Source organism: Mus musculus, chromosome 14 (assembly GCF_000001635.26).
Source record: "Mus musculus strain C57BL/6J chromosome 14, GRCm38.p6 C57BL/6J".
Lineage (NCBI taxonomy): Eukaryota > Metazoa > Chordata > Mammalia > Rodentia > Muridae > Mus > Mus musculus.
The window spans coordinates 5,417,123-5,439,805 of record NC_000080.6 but is presented as its reverse complement, the minus strand read 5'-3'; the positions used below and the strand labels follow the sequence as shown (position 1 = coordinate 5,439,805).

At 41.3% G+C, this 22,683-nt stretch overlaps 1 protein-coding gene and 1 long non-coding RNA gene across 2 annotated transcripts in view; one reads left to right on the top strand and one right to left on the bottom strand.

The window, feature by feature from the left end:
* Positions 1 to 10,541, top strand: part of Gm3194 (predicted gene 3194) — a 31,146-nt gene extending 20,605 nt beyond the window's left edge. The window contains exon 7 of the mRNA XM_030248138.1: positions 10,246 to 10,541. Coding sequence (XP_030103998.1) covers positions 10,246 to 10,384 — 139 coding nt within the window. The 3' untranslated portion in view covers positions 10,385 to 10,541. The remainder of the gene's footprint in view (positions 1 to 10,245) is intronic.
* A 2,406-nt stretch (positions 10,542 to 12,947) lies between these two features.
* Gm41087 overlaps positions 12,948 to 22,683 on the bottom strand; it is an 82,654-nt gene continuing 72,918 nt past the window's right edge. Inside the window, exon 3 of the long non-coding RNA XR_874119.2 lies at positions 12,948 to 13,693. This is a non-coding gene — a long non-coding RNA (predicted gene, 41087). The remainder of the gene's footprint in view (positions 13,694 to 22,683) is intronic.

Genomic DNA, 22,683 nt, shown 5'->3' with positions numbered 1-22,683 from the left:
AACTTTGTCTCTGTAACTCCTTCCATGGGTGTTTTGTTCCCAAATCTAAGGAGGGGCATAGTGTTCACACTTCAGTCTTCATTCTTCTTGAGTTTCATGTGTTTAGGACACATGCTCCACTATGTTCATAGCAGCCTTATTTATAATAGCCAGAAGCTGGAAAGAACCCAGATGCCCCTCAACAGAGGAATGGATACAGAAAATGTGGTACATCTACACAATGGAGTACTACTCAGCTATTAAAAAGAATGAATTTATGAAATTCCTAACCAAATGGATGGACCTGGAGGGCATCATCCTGAGTGAGGTAACACATTCACAAAGGAACTCACACAATATGTACTCACTGATAAGTGAATATTAGCCCCAAACCTAGGATACCCAAGATATAAAATATAATTTGCTAAACACATGAAATTCTAGCAGTTTTTAATAGGTGAGAAACAATTCCAAGCTCAGGTGCTCTATGGCACTTGGGATGCACGTTATGATCTTAGCTGATAGGACATGTTGGTTTGTCCAGCTGAATAGAGCTGTTCTGGGAGAGACAGCTCAATTGACAAATGCTTAACTGGCCTTTGTTTCTTTCTTCCCTAAGTGTGATATAGTCCAGCAGAAAGCAGAACATGGCACAGACCACGACATGATCTCCCTCAAAGAGAAGTGCTGGAGGAAGAGCACTGAGTGTGCACAGGAAATACACCACTGTTGCCTCTCATCCCTAATAACCATGGCTGTAATGGGCTGTATGCTCCTCCTTTATTTTGTTTCTTTGGTATGAACAGGCCTTAATTTCATCTAGCCTCTGGCCCAGGAAGAGTGCACATTTAAAGGGACTCAGAGAAACGCTGAGACACATCAAGATCTGCTGGGCATCCAGGAAGAATCTGAGTGCAAATTTATCTTTTCCTGATGGGTCATCATCAATAATTACATGGAGATCAGTCAACAAAATTGTAAAACCTTGGATCCAAGTCTACAACATGTGTTCTGCTTTGACTTGGGAGGCCATATCCTTCAGACCCACACTCCAAAAGGAGAGTGTTGCTTAAATTTCTCCTGCAAAGTTTGTTACCTCCAGGAACTACTTTTCTACTAAGTTGCCAAGGACAGCCACAGGCTGTAAGTCTGTGCTACAAAATGAGCAGACTAAGAATTTTGCTTTGCACAATTTTTGTGGTTTGATTTTGGTTTGAGTTTTGATTAGTTTAGTGTTTTGTTTTTTCTTGTTTTCATTCAAAGTTTTGTTATTTATTGGTTATTTATTGTTCTTTTAATTAATTTGATATTTTGATAAGGTTATACACAGTACATATTGACTGTCAGCTTTCAGTTACAATTGAGTACATTGCATTTTTTCTTATGACTAACACAGTGATCTCCAACTCTTCACTCTAAGAGCCTTGTTATTTCAGTTGTGATCATGAAAGCCCACAGATATCAGACCCAGATGGATCTCTCCACTCTTCATGGGACTTGGGCTCCATAGTTTCTTCTGAGCCGGACTTAACTACAAAGTCCTTCATACATTCAGTATGGAGAGTTTGTCCAACTGTCTGGATAGGAACTTAATGATGGAAAACTTACCCATGCTGCATCGTTGCTGTCAAATATTTAGCTACTGTGAAAATCCTGTGGATGATGGTGTTGAACGCATTAATGGCAAATACATCAGTATTTCAGTAATAGCTCTCATTAAATCAAAGCATAGTCTAAGGTAATAAAAAGCTGTCAGAAAACACAGCAGTGTATGCTTCTGCGTTCCTTCAAATATACAATCACTGGTAATTGCAAGTGGTTTCTGTGGGGGTCCTTCAATGTTCATTTTATTACTTTATGATTCACCTGTGTCTGCCAAAAAACATCATTCAAAAACAATGAAGATTGTAATTAGGTATCATCCTATAAAATCCTAACAAATGCCTTTTTTATTTGATATTTTCTTTACTTACATTTCAAATGCTAAACCCTTTCCTAGTTTCCCCTCTGAAGATCCCCTGTTTACTACACCAACCCCTGCTCCCCAACCCACCCACTCCCTTCATCCTGGCCTTGGCATGCTCCTCTACTTGGGCATAGAACATTCATAGTACCAAGGACTCTCCTCCCAGTGATGACCAACCAGGCCATCCTCCTCTACACATTTACCTAGAGCAATGAGTTCCATCATGTGTTTTCTTTGTTTGGTGGTTTAGTCCAAGTGATCTCTGGAGGTACTGGTTAGTTCATATTGTTGTTCCTCTTATGGGGCTCTAAACCCTTCAGCTCCATAGGTCCTCTCTCTAGCTCCTTCACTGGGGACCCTGTGCTCTGACCATTTGATGGCTGTGAGCATGTACTTCTGTATTTGTCAGGCACTGGCAGAACCTCTCAGTTGGCAGCTATATCAGGCTCTTGTCAGCAATCTCTTGTTGGCATCCATAGTAGTGTCTGGTTTTTCTGGTTGTTTATGAGATGGATCCCCAGGTGAAGCAGTCTCTGGATGGTCATTCCTTCAGTCTCTGCTTCACATTATGTTGCTGTCACTCCTTTCATGGGTATTTTGTTCCTCATTCTAATAAGGATCAAAGTATCCTCACTTTGGTCTTCCTTTTTCTTGAGTTTTGTATGCTTTGCTATTTGTATCTTGGGTATTCCAAGGTTCTGGGCTAATATCCCCTTATCAGCAAGTACATGTCATATGTGTTCTTTTGTGATTGGATTACCTTACTCAGGATGATATCCTACAGATCCATCCATTTGTCTAAAAATATCACGAATTCATTCTTTTTAATAGCTGACTAGTTCTTCATTGTACAAATGTACCGTATTTTATGTATCCATTCCTCTGTTGATGGACATCTTGGTTCTTTCCAGCTACTGGCTATCATAATTAAGGCTGCTATGAACATAATGGAGCTAGTGCAGATTCAAGGCAATTTATATACTACATAGCCTATAAATCATCATTGTTACCTGACTTGAAAGGGACACAGCAAGTCAGACTCATCTGTCATTTGGGGACAATAAGTCTTGAGAGTAACTTTTAGGATTTTTCAAGTTTAAGACAAGCTTAAGTAGAGGACCAAAAGAGGAACGTGGCTGTTATCAGTCTGCAATCAGTTGACCCCTAGAAAGGTTGTTATTAGTTAAGTGCTATATGCCTCTACAAATCCTAGTGTAAGTGGTCAGATTAACCCTGCAATTTAAAATATTACCAAACCAGGAATGTGCTATGCTGAGCACTCACAGAGAGTTATGAGGAGCTGCCCTAGGCTCCTTTTACAGCATGTAAAAATAGACAAAGAGATCAAATATCCTAATACCACAAGATGATAAAACTGACAACTGTAGATTGCACTGAGTATCAGCGAGTTTAGATTCTTGTGCATCTACAGATTGTCATGCAACATCTGCATCAGGGACAATACATAAGGAGGTGGTTGTTCAGTGGCATGACAAACAACCAAGAAGAGCCATAGCCTCTACCCCTCTGATCTGGATGATGAGACTTAAAAGTCTTAGTTTGTCACCATCTCTCCCAGGACTACTGGCATCATTTCTTGCATATGTTTACTCTAGCACTTGTCTACCTTAGGTACAAACACAGTGGACAGTCCCACAGCCCACAGAGGAGGCTCCACTACCACGCACTCACTCTATCACGACCAGGATCTTAGGATCCCAGGATCCCAGAATCCCAGGAGTTAGTCACACAAGAATCTTAGAGTCTCACAGGCAACTTGACTCCCAGGAACTGCGACACACCCAGAATCTCAGGGTCACAGGATCCCGGAATTTTACACCTGTATCCTTAGAGCTTTAATGATCAAGGACAAGGATGCAGCTGGGACTGAGGGTGTGAAGAAGATGCAGGACATGTTCAACGCTGAGATCCTGTTGTCTAGACATTCTTAAGCTCTGCAGATGTGGGCTCACAGATGCATCTTTGCATTCAAAGGACATATACTGATTTAAAAATTAGAATTACCTTCAATCTTGCTATTTCCTTAGAGAAGTGAGGTAGGATTTCTTCCTTGGGGAAACAATTTTTCCATGCTTTCTTAAGCACTTCAGTTTTACTTTGAAATCTTTTGAAATGACTTCCTGAAGATGCACAAACTGTGATTCCCTAGGCTCATGTTGAATATCCTTCAAAGTCTTGTCAGCAGACTGATCTAAGAGTAGGGACCAGATGTCATTGTCATAATTCTGTTCAGGTTTGTACTTTAAACTTTTGCTGAATATGTGCTCGCGGAAAGTTTTTTTTTCCAGAGGTCTTGTTTTCAAAGTAACTCTGTCTTTACATATTACAATGTATGGATTAAGAAAAAGGGGCAACTACTTACTAATTCTCAGTTAAATATCTTCTTATGTGTTCCTGTACTCACACAATCACTAGAAATTGTTAATCAGTCCAAATCATTTATTTTAGTAGAGTAGACTATAACCATGAACCAATATACTTAGTTTACTATTGATGACTGTGTTGATTACAATAAATACATGAATGATAGGACTGTACAAAGTATGGGCTTAATTTTCTGGGTCCAGTGCAAATAGCTGGGAGAGTTCAAACTAAAATTAGTAGAAACAGCAGGAATACTAACAAATCCCAAAGATCCAATATTCTCCTCAAGTCTAAGTGTTTGTGCTCACCTTTACCAGAACTCAGGAGACCTCTGTTCATCCAGGTCTCAGGTCTCACCCAAAATACAGACCTGAACCAGCTGTGGCCAAGTTTTCCTGTGTTATTGGCTGACCTCTGCCTCAGGCTTCAGAGACCCTGGAAGGGAAGGCTTGGCCTTCAGGTGGCAGCCATTCCAGGTCCTCTGTCAGCTAATGGAGTCTTCCACAGAGGTCTGTCATCTCAAAAATAGAAGCTTGGGTATTCCAAAGATTGGGAAGCCACTCTACAGTCATGATGAGTTGGTTACATGAGATCATTCAAGTTAACTAATGTCTGTATGACTGTTTTCCTTATTTGAAAGTGAGTAATGAGATCATCTGAGGAGTGGTTGCTAAGAATAAAATCACTGATTAACATAAATGATAGGACTGTACAGAGCATGGGCTTAATTTTCTGCCTCCAGTGCAAAGAGCTGGGAGATTTCAAAACAAAATCAATAGAAACATCAGGAATACTAACTACAACAACTTTTTTAAAACCTTCTGAGTGCTAGGATTGCAGGCATGTACCAAATCTGCCTTATAATAAACAAACAAACAAACAAACAAACAAACAAACATCCCTATTCCAGTCCTAACAGTTGCCTCAGAGAGAGCTGTGTGACACTGCATACTGCTTCCTTTCCCCAGATAGCTCAGGTCTTCAGTTCTCTACCAGGTCTGCTGGACCTAAGATACTGTAGTTGAACTTCTTGGTTCCATGGTATGATTCTGCAACAATCCTTTTCTTGGTAAAATTGAGCCTCTATAGAGTAAGCCCCTTGTTGGTGGATCCAGGACCCATTAGGCCAGCAAACACAGGAGGAAATGTGGAGATAAGGTGTGGAGCAGAGAATGAAGCTAAAGCCATCCTGAGCCTTCCCCACCTGGAGATCCATCCCACATACAGACACCAAGGCCAGACACTATGGAAGATGCCAATAAGTGCTTTCTGAGAGGAGCCTGCTACAGTTGTCTACTCAGAGGCTCCACCTGAGAGTGACAAATACCAAGGCATATTTTTGCAGCCCCTCTTTGGAATGAGCATAGAGTCCCTAGTGGAAGAGTTGGAGAAAGGACTGAATGAGCTATAGGGGGTTGCAACCATAGGAAGAACAACAATATCAACCAACCATATCCCCTAGAACTCCCAGGGACTAAACCACCAATCACACATGGACTGGCCCATGGCTCTAGGCACATGTGTGCCAGATGACAGCCTTGTTGGACATCAATGGGAGGAAAGGCCCTTGGTCCTTTAAAAGCTCCATGACCCGGTGTATAGGAATGCTAGGCTAGCAAGAGAGCACTGTGTGGTGGAGCACCCTCATAGAAGCAGTTCAAAGGGGCATGAGGTAAGTGGGTTTTAGGCAGAAAACCGGAAAAATAGCTAACATTTGAAATGTAAGATTAAAGTGTTTTAAAATAGAAAAAGAAATGATTTGAAGACTGAGAAATTAAACTAGACTGATGGACAGTTGATCATGGACAAAGTCATGAATATGCAATGCAAAAAGAAACATCTTCAATAAATGTCGCTGGTCTAACTTGGAGTAAGTATGTAGAAAAATGAAAGTAGATGCATATTTGTCACCTGGCACAATACTCAAGGCCAGGTGAATTAAAGAACTGAACATAAAACCAGATTCACTGACTCTAACTGAAGAGAAAGCAGGAAAGACCGTCAAACTCATGGGAATGGGGATAAATGTCATAAACAGAAGTCCAATAGCTCAGACTCTAACATCAAAATTTATAAATGGGCCACAAGAAACTGAAAAGCTTCTATAAGACAAAGGGCATAGCCAATAGGACAAATTGGCAAACTACACATTAGGAAAAAAACGTTCACCAACAATGTCAAGGTCTGCCTGATCCAAAGTCAGGACTATGAAGCTCAACCCTATCTCAGAAAAGCAAAGCTAAACAAAAGTAAAAATAAACGTTTGTCAAGAAAGCACTAGGTAGAAAAGTACTCTCATCTGTCTGAAATGCCCAAACGTGGTGGTGTGTGCTGTAGATTCAACTACTCAGGAAACTGAGGCAGGAGGATGGTTTGAGGTCAGGGATTAGGTGGGAAGAACATAACAGACCCTGTCTCCTTATAAAAATAACCCAAATAACCCAAAAAACACCCACATCTGTAAAACAAAAAGCCCCAGAGTGAGAAATAAGTGCATAGGTATGTGTGTGTGTGTGTGTGTGTGTGTGTGTGACAGAGAGAGAGAGAGAGAGAGAGAGAGAGAGACAGAGACAGACAGACAGACAGACAGACAGACAGAGACAGAGAGAGAGACAGAGACAGAGAGGTGGTGCTAGCCCATGGGAGCTTAGAAATCGTGACCATCTTTATTTCAGCTCCTAGAATGGTAGTTTTACCCCCACGGCCATCACATTCTTTTGAGAACATTTTCTGTACCACACATCACCACTTTTAAAATCTTTTTTAAACAGGAGGATCTTATAATGCCTCTGTAAGCATGGAGTTTCTGCAGCTTCATAATTTTAATGTTTTGCATATCACGTGTTTAGAATGCACTGAAAGCCTCAGCTTTGTCAACCACAATGTCAGTGGTTCTTTCTCAACCTGTGGGTCACAACCCCTGTACAGGATACCCTGCATATCAGATATTTACATTAAGACTCATAACGGTAGCAAAATTACAGTTAAGAAGTAGCAATGGAAATAATTTTATGGTTCAGTCCATGAGGAACTGTATTAAAGAGTCACAATTATGAAGGAGGAGAACCACTGCTCTGGCCAATCATATCTGACTCGGTCTGTTTCCAGAGCAAGGCAGGTGCTTTGTAAATGTGTGCCTGTGTCATTCTGCCCACTTTCTCCATTTCTCTCCTGGGTTTAATTTTGTGTACTGTTCTTTTTCTTATGTTCTTCACACTCTGTCTCAGGCTTTGTTTTGGTAAAGTATGGACAGGCGACTGTTATCTAAGAAGGTTTTGTTGATCAGGCAATACGTTCAGTAAGGGCACACCATGTGGTCTCCCTGACATTCTCACAGCACTGCTGAGGGATGAAGTAGATGTTCTCTTCACATCCACCATAACAACCCCAGGGGTACCATGATGACACTCTCTCCTGTAAGGCCCATAGAGAAACTCAGATTTCAACTGAGTGACAGCTGCCACTCAGGGGATCCAAGTGAGACACTATTAGTTCTGGGTAACATAGGCACAAAGGTGCAAGTAGTTTTTATTCCTTTGGCTTTTTGAGGCAATGTCTCTCAAAGGCCTTGAACCCCTGATCCTTCCCACCCTTTCAATTGATTTCTGCAGACTGAATAAGTATCAGGAATTTTGAATTACCTTTTCCTTAAACTGGGTTCTCTTGCAGAACTCGGGCTATGTTGTGTTTTATTTTGTTTTTCGTTTTCACTTCCACAGATTTGGAATGTTTTGGGTTGAACAGTATGTTAGAATGCAAGGGAGGTCTATCAGTTCTTAGTGGCTTTAAAGATTGGAGGGAAATGATGAGACTATTGTATAACAATGTTTGAAAACATGTTTAGATGGTTTCACAATGAATACATTATTGTGAGAACAGTGTTGATACCATGAGCCCCTGAATAATTCTTTTGTTATTACAGTGTTTGTGGGTTTCCTCTTTCCCTTCCCTCCTCCATTTACTTCCATCTCTTCCTCCATCCACCCCTCCACCCCTTTCTCACTCCCTCTTTCCCCCTCTCCATCCCTCCCTCCTTCCTTTCTTCCCTTCCTTACTTCTATGAGGTTATATAAAGGAGGAACAGAGCAAGGAGAAAGAGTGGAGGATGCAAAGAAAAGCAGTGATGTCACACCTCACATTTTACCTTGTGTTTATAAACTAGTATGTACATTATTCATGATGGTCTCTAGTTATATTTTTTATATTTTAATGTTCACAATTTTATTACAAACATCCTTATAAAGGAGATACTAGTAGTATGAATGCCTATGAAGTTGGCCATGTTATCACATCCAAGTCATTAAAGAAACTACTAAGTATTTATGAACAATAAACATCAAAACTTTAAAAATCTAAGTATATAGTAGCCTCCAAAAAACTTCCAGCTTGCAGATGGTGGTGGAGTAACCATTACTGCATCACCAAGGAGGCAGCAGCAGGGGGATCTGTGTGAGTGTAAGCCTAGCTTGATGACAGAGAAACTGTTTCAAACAAACAAATGAACACATAAACAAACCCTGGGGGGAGGGGGAGCTACAGACTGTATTGAAAACTTCTTTCTCTACCACAGTACTAGGGATTGAACTCAGGACCTTGTGAATATTAAGTTAGCACTGCAAGCACCCACTACTGAGCTACATCCTGATAACATTCAATAAAATCCATTCATACGTGTATACAATGTATCTTAGTTGTAGTCATTCCTTGGTTACTCCCTTTAGCCTTACCACCATCACCTCCTGCCCCTAGCCTGTCTTCCATACGCTTTGATCAACACCCTTCCCTCAACAAGTCTCCTGTATCCCTCCCAACTTCATGTTGTTTAATAAAATCACCCACTAAGTCCAACTGGTGCTGCCTGTATTCGTGCATGCCTGTTGGGCATACAAAGGGGCATGGGAAACCTGCCAATGGCCACCTTTCTCAAAGAAAAGTGGCTCTCTGTCCTTTAGCTTTTATCAGTTGCCATTAGCAACTCAGCAAGGGAAAGGGTTGGGGTATTGAGAATCCCTCCCCCTCCACAATGGAAAGTTTAACTCTAGATCTTGTGAAGGGCTTGCATGGGTAAACACAGCTGCTGTGAATGTGTGTGTGTAACAGCCATGGTGTGTTCAGAGGCCAGCCTCTCACAGTATTCCTCACCATTCATCAGGTTTTTACACTCACTCTTTCCATAGCTTCTTCAATACTGTTTCCTGAGCCTTGAAGTAGGTAGGGATCCTGTACAAAACAAAAAACTGCATGATATTTATAGAGAAGCCAGTGTTAAGCCGTACTTAAGGTTCACATTTGTAATGAAATAAGTAACTGGGCCTCCACAAGTTCCATGGGAATCGCAGACTAACCATTTGGTTTTCCTCTGCCTCATTTTCTCCTCCTCCTCCTGCTCCTCTTCCTCCTCCCCTCTCTTTCCCCTCCTCCTCCTCCTTCTTCTTCTACATCCTCCTTTTCCTCTTCCTCCTCCATCTTCTCCTCTCCTTCTCCTCTTCCTCCCCTTCTTCATCTTTTCATTCTTCCTTGAGCCTCCTGGCCCACTAGGGCCCTTCTATCTTGCATCACCTCTGCCCTCTCAAGGCATGCAATATCCTGTATCTCATTCTTCCTTTAGTTCAGCTGCCTTCTCTTCACATGGTGGTCTATCTTGGGCTGTCTGCTCAGAACACATCTCACCCAATTTCCTTGCTACATTCCCAGTGGACAAGCCCGGTGATTCACTCTTGATCTTTGGACAATATTCAGAATGAAGCAGGAAGAAAGCAAGCGGTAGTCTTTTGTGAGTACCTAAGTCTTCATTTTTCTTCAGGTCCTTTCTTATTGCCTTTAAGAGGAACATAATTCTTCATCAGCTATCATAGCCTCAGAGCAAGCCTTGTCACTTGGAGCTGTATCTTCAGGTTTCACCTTTTCCTTTGTAGGCATGAAGGTCCTCTCCAAGAACTCAGCAAAGCTGACTGGAATCCAGGCATTTCTTTCTGTTCTCTTGGAAGTCTGCAGGAAGACAGCTCCTGGGCCTTTTCTTCCTCCAGCCAACCCAGTCTCCTTCACCCAAGGTGACCCATGGCGTGCGGGGAGAAGGGGGGCTCTATCTGAGTGGGCTTTTTCCTGAGTCCAAACCAGATGCTTCCTTCTCCATACGATTGTCAGCTGGCTTCACTTTTCATATTATTTTAAGCTTTAATTATTTTTCTCTCCTTGCGGAGCAACAATTGTGGTAATAAAACCAGATACCAACTCTTATCTCAGGTTAGTAATAAAGTTGTTGCCTACTATCTAGAAATGTACCTGCCTTTTCTTTTTTCTTTCCTTTTCTCTTTCCTTTCCTTTCCTTTCCTTTCCTTTCCTTTCCTTTCCTTTCCTTTCCTTTCCTTTCCTTTCCTTTCCTTTCCTTTCCTTTCCTTTCCTTTCCTTTTCGTTTCTTTTCTTTTCTGTAAAATGTGGCATTTTACAGGTTGGGATGTAGCAACGTTGGTGGATTGTTTACCTAGCTAGTATATACAAAGCCCTTGTTTAAATTCCTAGCACTGTGTAGGTATGGTGACTCGTGTCTGTAATCTCAGAACTCTACAGGTAGACATGTGGGAAGCAGAAATTCATCCTCAGCATACAGTGAGTTTCAAGTTGGCCTGACCCAGAAGAACTCAGGGGAAAAAAGCTGATGTCTTTTCTCTCTCTCTCTCTCTCTCTCTCTCTCTCTCTCTCTCTCTCTCTTTCATAATTCTTTTGGTAGAGAGAAGGAAAGAGATGAACATGTATTAAGTTCCCTGGTATCTACCAAATTTGTGTATTACTTGTCGGTTAATATTATAACAAACATTAAATTGTATTCAGAACCATATTTTGATTATTATCTTTGTGTGCTTTGGATCTCACGACAGTGATAGTTACCTGAGGTGCTTAACTACCGTTTCTGTGACAGTAAATTATTTAAGTTTACTCTCTCCCTCTACAGCCCAACACTGTGTAGTTTGTATGGTTCATTTGTTGTTGGCTTGTTGTTATTGATGTTGTTTGTGTTGCTGATGCTAGAGTCTGGGGCCTTGTACATGTTCGGCAGGCAAATGCTCCACCACTGAGCCTCCAGCCACTTTGCTGGAGGTTTTTGTAGCTGTAGATTGTAATGAAGAAGTTTTTCATCTTTTATATTTGAAAAAGATACCACGGCACGATACACAGCTACAACCAATGCACCAAGATAAATAACCAACCCAACAGAGTGACATTATGATGCAGTAGTTGTAAGAATCAATTTAAAAGATATATCACTTCATCCTTGGGTTTGCCTATGTTCTCATCTGTGAGATTTAAAATCTTTTGAAACATTGAATGAACCCTCTCATCTATCATCAACTGCCATTAAATATCACATATTCACAGCTGGAGAAATGGACCAGCCGACATCCGGAAAAGTCCTCCAGTCATTCAAGAAAGAGTTCCTGACTAAGGACAAATTGTTTCAACTGATTTCTTTCCTGAGGTTTGATTTTGCATTGTATGTTCACTTTTAAAGCGGCTTGCTGATCTCTTCGTGGACCAGAGATGGAGGAAGTACTACTCTCTGTTTATTTTTTCACCACAAGATTAATTCAGGTCAATCTAATCTCTCAGGTTAGTTCTTGTAGTGGTTTTGAAGGTTTCAAAGAAAAGGTTGCTGCATGGATTGCTATGAAGCTGCAGATGTTTGCAAGTGAGTTAGAGAGTGACTTCTACAAGCAGATCAGATTGGTGGTCCTGGTCTTCTGGCTGTTAGGGGAACACCACTTTGGCCACTGATTCAAAGAATGTTCTGTTGAGAGCATTTGCTAAGGGGGTTCTGATGATGGCAACTTGCTGATGTCAGGGAACTCCAGGGACATGAACTCACTGAATCACTGCTTTCATTGGAAAAGTAACTTTTGGCCATAACAATTCTCTGCTGGCTAACTTAATGTCAACTTGGCACCAGCTGAAGTTATCTGAGAGGAGGGAACCTCAATGGAGAAAATGCCAACACAAAATCATGCTGTTGGTACACCTATAGGACATTTTCTTAATTAGATTGATGGATGTGGGCCCAGCCCATTGTGGGTGGGGCCGTCACTTGCCTGGTGGTCCTAGGTTCTATAAGAAATTAGGTTGAGCAAGCCATAAGGAGCAAGCCAGTAAGCAGCATTCCTCAGTGGCCTCTGCATCAGTTCCTGTCTCCAGATTTCTATACTGTTTGAGTGCCTGTCCAGATTCCTTCCATGATGAGCTGTGATGTGGAAGTATAAGTCAAATAAACTTTCCTTCCAAAGTTACTTTGGTTATGATATTGCCACAATAGCAGCTCTAAGAAAGAAATTCCTATTAAAAAAAAGTCATTTAACATACCAACTAATAAATCTATTAGGATGTATGTTGGCACGTGATAGCAAGTAGGACTCTAAATGTTAATTTCTATGATAAGGGTTTGTTATCCCTACGCACCAAGGAAGTGCAAATCAACCACAGTGACATTCTGCTTCATACCCCATACCTGTGAGCACAGATATCAAAAACAGAGCAGAGAGATCAGGCCCTGCTGACAGCATACAGTAAAGGCATCATTCTGTGTCTCTGCCTTCCCTCTGGGGGTCAGGAATGTCACCAACGTGCCACTTGGGGAAGGCAAAACTCAGGGATATTAGGCTGTGTTTCTTCCTAGCCCCTGGGGTGCTGAGCCACATTGCTCAGGGAAGGCTGAAACAGTCTCAGATAGGGGGCCCAGCCTGTGTTTCTCTGGCTGAAAACAGCAGGGTTGGGGGGAGGGGGAGTCCTATGCACCCAGAAGCTCCTGGGAACCATGATGAGTTGAAAATGGTGGTCCCAATCCGCTTGTGTATGCAGATACCACTGGGAACTTCAAGTAGTTGGGAACAGGAGCCAGTAGCCATATATGAACCCAGTGTGGGGAATTCAGCTTAGCTCCAGGTGAGTGCCAGGACTATGGAGGGGCTAGAAGAGGGGTCCTCTACAGGAGACTTAACCACAGCTCTGTGTGTCTAAGCCTTACCCCCCACCATCCCCATCCCTACACAGCCCACTGTCCCCCACACCCTTCAGGTCTTTGATGAAGAAGACAGTCCTTGCTTGTCTAAACTGTTTTATTCAGGGTAGATGAAAATGCACAAGTCTTACTCTGGGTGAACCAGAGATTGAATATCTTTCACAGAATTGGAGGGAAGCTCATTGGCTAATCACTTAGAGCCTAGTTAGATACCCCATCACAATAGAAAACTCTATGCAATGTCACCGGTTGTCATGGTCCTCTGGTGACACAGTCCACTGCCTCACAAAGGATAGCTGTGTGCACTCCAGGCAAGAATGTAAATTGGTGGAGCCACAGGCAAAACAACATGGAAGTTCCTGAAAAGAAATATAAAAAAGATGTAGCTTCCTCATGAGGTGTTTGAAATAATTGTCTCATATTCGCCTGTAGGCAAGTCTGTCGGGCATTTTCTTGTTTAAGGATTGATGTGGTAAGGCTAAGCCCACTGCAAGAAGTGGGTTGCCTTGGCAGGTGGTCCTGTGGTGTAAGGAAGCAGGCTGAACAAGCCATGAGGAGCAAGCCTGTAAGCAGGGCTCCACCATGGCGTCATGCGCTGACTTCAGTTCATGATGGTCTATAACTGTAAGCTGAGAGAAACTCTTTCCTGCCTGTGGTAGTCACTGTTCTATTACTGTGATGAAATACTACAAACAAAGTAAGATACAATGAAGCTTTTAACTGAGGGCTTGCTTAGAGTTTCATATAGTCCAAGGTCATCATGGTTGGAAGTATGGCCCCCAGACAGGCAGGCCTAGTGCTAGAGCAACAGCTAAGAGCTAACTAACATCCTGATCTGCAGGCAGTAAGAGATTGACACTGATTCTGACTTGGTCTTTTGAAATGGGCTGAGAAAGAAATTAGGGAAACAACACTGTTCACAAGAGTAAAAACCAATAGAAAATACCTTGGTGTGACTCTAACTAAGGAAGTAAAAGATCTGTATGATAAGAACTTCAAGTCTCTGAAGAAAGAAATTAAAGATCTCAGAAGATGGAAAGATCTTCTATGCTCATGGATTGGCAGGATCAATATAGTAAAAATGGCTATCTTGTCAAATGCAATCTACAGATTCAATGCAATCTTCATCAAAATTCCAACTCAATTCTTCAATGAATTAGAAAGGACAATCTGCAAATTCATCTGGAATTACAAAAAACCTAGGATAGCAAAAACCATTCTCCAGGATAAAAGAACCTCTGGTGGAAATACATACAAAAGTTGACCAGATTTGGTACAAGCTTGTAATTCCATCCCTCAGAAGGTTTTTTAAAAATTGTTGTTGGTAGCTTGACCTAAAGCTGTACTACAGAGCATTGTGATCAAAAATTGCATGGTCTTGGTATAACGATAGACAAGTAGACCAATGGAATAAAATTGAATACACAGAAATGAACCCACACACCTATGGTCATTTGATCCTTGACAAGGGAGCTAAAACCATCCAGTGGAGAAAAGACAGCATTTTCAAAAAATGGTGCTGGCACTACTGGCGGTTAACATGTAGAAGAATGGGAATTGATCCATTCCTATCTCCTTGTACTAAGGTCAAATCTAAGTGGATCAAGGAATTCCACATAAAACCAGAGACCATGAAACTTATAGAGGAGAAAGTGGGGAAAAGCATAGAAGATATGGGCACAGGGGGAAAGTTCCTGAATAGAACAGGAATGGCTTGTGCTGTAAGATTGAGAATGGACAAATGGGACCTCATGAAACTGCAAAGCTTCTGTAAAGCAAAAGACACCGTCAATAAGACAAAAAGGCCACCAATAGGTTGGGAAAGGATCTTTACCTATCCCAAATCGGAAAGGGGACTAATAACAAATATGTATAAAGAACACAAGAAGGTGGACTTCAGAAAATCCAATAACACCATTAAAAAGTGGGGCTCAGAGCTAAACAAAGAATTGTCACCTGAGGAATACCGAATGGCAGAGAAGCACTTGAAAAATGTTCAGCATCCTTAATCATCAGGGAAATGCAAATCAAAACAACCCTGAGATTCCACTTCATACCAGTCAGAATGGCTAAGATCAAAAATTCTGGTGACAGCAGATGCTGGCAAGGATGTGGAGAAAAAGGAACATTTCTTCGTTGTTGGTGGGATTGCAAGCTTGTACAACCACTCTGGAAATCAATCTGGCAGTTCCTCAGAAAATTGGACATAGGACTACTGGAGGATCCCAGAATACCACTCCTGGGCATATATCCAGAAGATGTTCCAACTGGTAAGAAGGACACATGCTCCACTATGTTCATAGCAGCCTTATTTATTATAGCCAGAAGCTGGAAATAACCCAGATGCCCCTCAACAGAGGAATGGATACAGAAAATGTGGTACATTTACACAATGGAGTACTACTCAGCTATTAAAAAGAATGAATTTATGAAATTCCTAGCCAAATGGTTGGACCTGGAGGTAGCATCATACTGAGTGAGGTAACCCAATCACAAAAGAATTCACATGATATGTACTCACTGGTAAGTGGATATTATCCCAGAAACTTAGAATACCCAAGATATGAGATACAATTTGCAAAACACAAGAAACTCAAGAAGAACTAAGACTGAAGTGTGGACACTTTGCCCCTTCTTATAATTGGGAACAAAACACCCAGGAAAGAGTTACAGAGACAAAATTTGGAGTTGAGAAGAAAGGATGTATCATCTAGAAACTGCCATAGAAGTGGATGCTCACAGTCAGCTATTGGATGGATCACATGGCCACCAATGGAGGAGCTAGAGAAAGTACCCAAGGAGCTAAAGGGATCTGCAACCCTATAGGTGGAACAAAATATGAACTAACCAGTACACTCCCCCCCAATCCCCCCCCTCCGCCGGAGCTCGTGTCTCAGTCTGAGTATGTATCTGAAGATGGCCTAGTTGGCCATCAGTGGAAGAAGAGGCCCTTTGTTCTTGCAAACTTTATATGCCTCAGTACAGGGGAACACCAGGGCCAAAAAGTGGGAGTGAGTGAGTAGGGGAGTGGTAGGGGGAGGATATGGGGGACTTTTGGGATAGCATTGGAAATGTAAATGAAGAAAATCACAAATAAAAAAAGGGAAAAAAAGAGAACTTCAAGTCTCTGAAGAAAGAAATTGCAGAAGATCATAGAAGATGGAAAAGATCTCCTGAGCTATCTGGGGAAAGGAAGCAGCATGCAGTGTCACACAACTCTCTCTGAGGCAACTGCTAGAACTGGAATAGGGATGTTTGTTTGTTTGTTTGTTTGTTTGTTTATTATAAAAGCATACAAAAGTTAGCCAGAGTTGGTACATGCCTGTGATTCCAGCACTCAGGTTTTAAAAAAATTGTTGTTGTTAGTATTCCTGTTGATTCTATTGGAGTTGTTTTGAACTCTCCCAGCTATTTGCACTGGACCCAGAAAATTAAGCCCATGCTCTGTACAGACCTATCATTCATGTTAATCAGTGATTTTATTCTTAGCAATCACTCCTCAGATGATCTCATTACTCACTTTCAAATAAGGAAAACAGTCATACAAACATTAGTTAACTTGTATGGTCTCACGTAACCAACTCATCATGACTATAGAGTGGCATCCCAATCTTTGGAATACTCAAGCTTCTATTTTTGAGATGACAGGCCTCTGTGGAAGACTCCATTAGCTGGCAGAGGACCTGGAATGTCTGGCGCTTGAAGACCAAGGCTGCCCCTCCAGTGTCTCTGAAGCTTGAGGCAGAACAGGAACACTTGGCCACAGCTGGTTCAGGTCTGTGTTTTGGATGAGCCCTGAGACCTGGATGAACACAGGTCTCCAGAGTTCTGGTAAAGGTGAGCACAAACACTTAGACTCGAGGAGAATGATGGACCTTTGGGATGCAAGTCTTTCTTTTTTTTTTATCTTTGCTTTGTACATAGTTTATGTCAAAATCAACTTTTTCTATACTCCAGACCTTACTTAATCAGTCTGACAGAAATTTTGAACCCTCTGACAAACATCACTCCATCCCTCTTCTACCTTTTTCCCTGGACCATCATTCTCAGAGATGAGCCATTCTGAGAGAATCCTAATAGCCCCAAAGGTAGTATTCTTTGGCACTTGATCTTTAGGAAAGTAGGCAGAGTTCTGCCCCAGATGATTGCAGATGTTCCTCTTGGCCTTCAACTTGTCTGGAAACCTTTGGTCTTACTTCTCCCTTCTCATCTTATTTGGACCTAGATCCCAATATTTCCACACAAAACAGAGGCTGGAGATTCTTAATGATACCTTGTGGTTTATTGTTTCTGTTTAAAACACTAGGTAGAAACTCCCATGACCTCCCAAGACAAAATGATTTACAATTTGCAAGTCAGTGACCAAATGCCCTATTGTCTCCTCCCTGGATAAATCATGATTAAAAAATTAATAATAATCCACGGTGGTAGAATGTTGCTTTGTTTGTTTGTCCGTTTATTAGTTTTGGAGGTGGTGGGTTTTTTATTTTGTTCTGTTTTTTTGAGACAAGGTCTGTCAGTGTAACCCTGGATGTCCGGGGAACTTACAACATAAAGCAGGATGGCTACAACCTCAGAGAGATCCACCTGCCTCTGCCTCCCAAGTGGTGGGATTAAAGTCGTACACAAGCATATCAGATAATAATCTTTTAATTGCCTAAACTATATCTCATAAAGGAAGAAAAACAGAAGTCAAAATTGCCTCACTCTAAAGCTACTTTCATGATTAATTAAAAGCAAGGTACTCATCAGCTGACTCTGTTCTGTGTTTAGCACACTTTTGCTAAATTTAGAGAACAATTTAAAGCCATTCAGAATTAACAATGAATATACATGAATGTCAAACAAAATAAGAAATCCATATCTTACTCAGGAGAAATTTTTGACACACAAAGTTTTCTGACCTTGGCTGAGATAATTGTTTTATTGTTGTTTTGGGGGGTTTTGTTTGTTTGTTTTTTCTTTTTGTTTGTTTGTTTGGGTATTTTTTTTTGGTATTTTGGTTTTTTTTTTCTGAGACAGGGATTCTCTATGTAGCCCTGGCTGTCTTGGAGCTCACTCTGTAGACCAGGCTGGCCTCGAAGTCAGAAATCTGCCTGCCTCTGCCTCTCAAGTGCTGGGATTAAAGGCATGCATCACCGCTGCCAGGCAGGCTGAGATAATTCAATGGCTGAAAGTCATGGAGACAGTTCTCATCCGAGTGTACAACCGAATGACCAACCATTAACTATGCCAGCTCTAAAGTAGAGCAACAATCTCCAGCCATTGAGGCATAATGAAAGATTACTGTACTCACAGGCCAACAAAAGGCGCAAACAGACTTATTCACATTCAGAGTTTATAGCAATGTCCTTTCAGACCATTGATATCTACGAAATGCATATGAAATACCTACAGCACTGAGTCTAAAGGGGACTCCACCTCACAGGGAACATACAGAAGGGTAAAGAGGAAAACCAAGAATGGAAACCTTACTGCTCCCAGTTGCCTTTTTCAAGCCAACATCTCTTTCAAGCCTGCAGATTTTTTTTGCCTTTGGGAAATTAAGTTGGACACAAAATCATCTTGCTTATCACATAGCAACGTAAATGTAACTACCTGAAGTCCTACTCAGCTGACAGGAGAAAATATACAAGTGAAAAACAGAGAATGAGTAAAGAGGAAAAAAATGTACCTAGTCAATAGGAAGATGAACAAAATGGACCAAAGACATCAAAAAAGATGGAGGTGAGGAGGGCACTAAGATACAGGAGATCACTGTCAAACTACATGCCCTTCAAAGCACAGTCTTAGCCCTGAGCTGGGGCAGTGCCAGCACACTTCTTTTTTTTTAATTTTTTATTAGGTATTTAGCTCATTTACATTTCCAATGCTATACCAAAAGTCCCCCATACCCACCCACCCCCACTCCCCTACCCACCCACTCCCCCTTTTTGGCCCTGGCGTTCCCCTGTACTGGAGCATATAAATTTTGCGTGTCCAATGGGCCTCTCTTTCCAGTGATGGCCAACTAGGCCATCTTTTGATACATATGCTTCTAGAGTCAAGAGCTCCGGGGTACTGGTTAGTTCATAATGTTGTTCCACCTATAGGGTTGCAGATCCCTTTAGCTCCTTGGGTACTTTCTCTAGCTCCTCCATTGGGAGCCCTGTGATCCATCCATTAGCTGACTGTGAGCATCCACTTCTGTGTTTGCTAGGCCCCGGCATAGTCTCACAAGAGACAGCTACATCTGGGTCCTTTCGATAAAATCTTGCTAGTGTATGCAATGGTGTCAGCGTTTGGATGCTGATTATGGGGTGGATCCCTGGATATGGCAGTCTCTACATGGTCCATCCTTTCATCTCAGCTCCAAACTTTGTCTCTGTAACTCCTTCCAAGGGTGTTTTGTTCCCACTTCTAAGGAGGGGCATAGTGTCCACACTTCAGTCTTCATTTTTCTTGAGTTTCATGTGTTTAGGAAATTGTATCTTATATCTTGGGTATCCTAGGTTTTGGGCTAATATCCACTTATCAGTGAGTACATATTGTGTGAGTTCCTTTGTGAATGTGTTACCTCACTCAGGATGATGCCCTCCAGGTCCATCCATTTGGCTAGGAATTTCATAAATTCATTCTTTTTAATAGCTGAGTAGTACTCCATTGTGTAGATGTACCACATTTTCTGTATCCATTCCTCTGTTGAGGGGCATCTGGGTTCTTTCCAGCTTCTGGCTATTGCTATGAACATAGTGGAGCATGTGTTCTTCTTACCAGTTGGGGCATATTCTGGATATATGCCCAGGAGAGGTATTGCTGGATCATCCGGTAGTAGTATGTCCAATTTTCTGAGGAACTGCCAGACTGATTTCCAGAGTGGTTGTACAAGCCTGCAATCCCACCAACAATGGAGGAGTGTTCCTCTTTCTCCACATCCACACCAGCATCTGCTGTCACCTGAATTTTTGATCTTAGCCATTCTGACTGGTGTGAGGTGGAATCTCAGGGTTGTTTTGATTTGAATTTCCCTGATGATTAAGGATGTTGAGCATTTTTTCAGATGCTTCTCTGCCATTCGGTATTCCTCAGGTGAGAATTCTTTGTTCAGTTCTGAGCCCCATTTTTTAATGGGGTTATTTGATTTTCTGAAGTCCACCTTCTTGAGTTCTTTATATATGTTGGATATTAGTCCCCTATCTGATTTAGGATAGGTAAAGATCCTTTCCCAATCTGTTGGTGGTCTTTTTGTCTTATTGACGGTGTCTTTTGCCTTGCAGAAACTTTGGAGTTTCATTAGGTCCCATTTGTCAATTCTGGATCTTACAGCACAAGCCATTGCTGTTCTGTTCAGGAATTTTTCCCCTGTGCCCATATCTTCAAGGCTTTTCCCCACTTTCTCCTCTATAAGTTTCAGTGTCTCTGGTTTTATGTGAAGTTCCTTGATCCACTTAGATTTGACCTTAGTACAAGGAGATAAGTATGGATCGATTTGCATTCTTCTACATGATAACAACAAGTTGTGCCAGCACCAATTGTTGAAAATGCTGTCTTTCTTCCACTGGATGGTTTTAGCTCCCTTGTCGAAGATCAAGTGACCATAGGTGTGTGGGTTCATTTCTGGGTCTTCAATTCTATTCCATTGGTCTACTTCTCTGTCTCTATACCAGTACCCTGCAGTTTTTATCACAATTGCTCTGTAGTAAAGCTTTAGGTCAGGCATGGTGATTCCACCAGAGGTTCTTTTATCCTTGAGAAGAGTTTTTGCTATCTTAGGTTTTTTGTTATTCCAGATGAATTTGCAAATTGCTCCTTCTAATTCATTGAAGAATTGAGTTGGAATTTTGATGGGGATTGCATTGAATCTGTAGATTGCTTTTGGCAAGATAGCCATTTTTACAGTGTTGATCCTGCCAGTCTATGAGTATGGGAGATCCTTCCATCTTCTGAGATCTTCTTTAATTTCTTTCTTCAGAGACTTGAAGTTTTTATCATACAGATCTTTCACTTCCTTAGTTAGAGTCACGCCGAGATATTTTATATTATTTGTGACTATTGAGAAGGGTGTTGTTTCCCTAATTTCTTTCTCAGTCTGTTTATTCTTTGTATAAAGAAAGGCCATTGACTTGTTTGAGTTTATTTTATATCCAGCTACTTCACCGAAGCTGTTTATCAGGTTTAGGAGTTCTCTGGTGGAGTTTTTGGGGTCACTTATATATACTATCATATCATCTGCAAAAAGTGATATTTTGACTTCCTCTTTTCCAATTTGTATCCCCTTGATTCCTTTTGTTGTCAGATTGCTCCGGCTAATACTTCAAGTACTATGTTGAAAAGGTAGGGAGAAAGTGGGCAGCCTTGTCTAGTCCCTGATTTTAGTGGGATTGCTTCCAGCTTCTCTCCATTTACTTTGATGTTGGCTACTGGTTTGCTGTAGATTGCTTTTATCATGTTTAGGTATGGGCCTTGAATTCCCGATCTTTCCAGAACTTTTATCATGAATGGGTGTTGGATCTTGTCAAATGCTTTTTCTGCATCTAACGAGATGATCATGTGGTTTTTGTCTTTGAGTTTGTTTATATAATGGATTACATTGATGGATTTTCGTATATTAAACCATCCCTGCATCCCTGGAATAAAACCTACTTGGTCAGGATGGATGATTGCTTTAATGTGTTCTTGGATTCAGTTAGCGAGAATTTTATTGAGGATTTTTGCATCGATATTCATAAGAGAAATTGGCCTGAAGTTCTCTATCTTTGTTGGATCTTTCTGTGGTTTAGGTATCAGAGTAATAGTGGCTTCATAAAATGAGTTGGGTAGAGTACCTTCTACTTCTATCTTGTGAAAAAGTTTGTGCAGAACTGGAATTAGATCTTCTTTGATGGTCTGATAGAACTCTGCACTAAACCCGTCTGGTCCTGGGCTTTTTTTAGCTGGGAGACTATTTATAACTGCTTCTATTTCTTTAGGGGATATGGGACTGTTTAGAAGGTCAACTTGATCCTGATTCAACTTTGGTACCTGGTATCTGTCCAGAAATTTGTCCATTTTGTCCAGGTTTTCCAGTTTTGTTGAGTATAGCCTTTTGTAGAAGGATCTGATGGTGTTTTGGATTTCTTCAGGATCTGTTGTTATGTCTCCCTTTTCAGTTCTGATTTTGTTAATTAGGATTTTGTCCCTGTGCCCTCTAGTGAGTCTAGCTAATGGTTTATCTATCTTGTTGATTTTCTCAAAAAAACAACTCCTCGTTTGGTTAATTCTTTGAATAGTTCTTCTTGTTTCCACTTGGTTGATTTCACCCCTGAGTTTGATTATTTCCTGCCGTCTACTCCTCTTGGGTGAATTTGCTTCCGTTTTTTCTAGAGCTTTT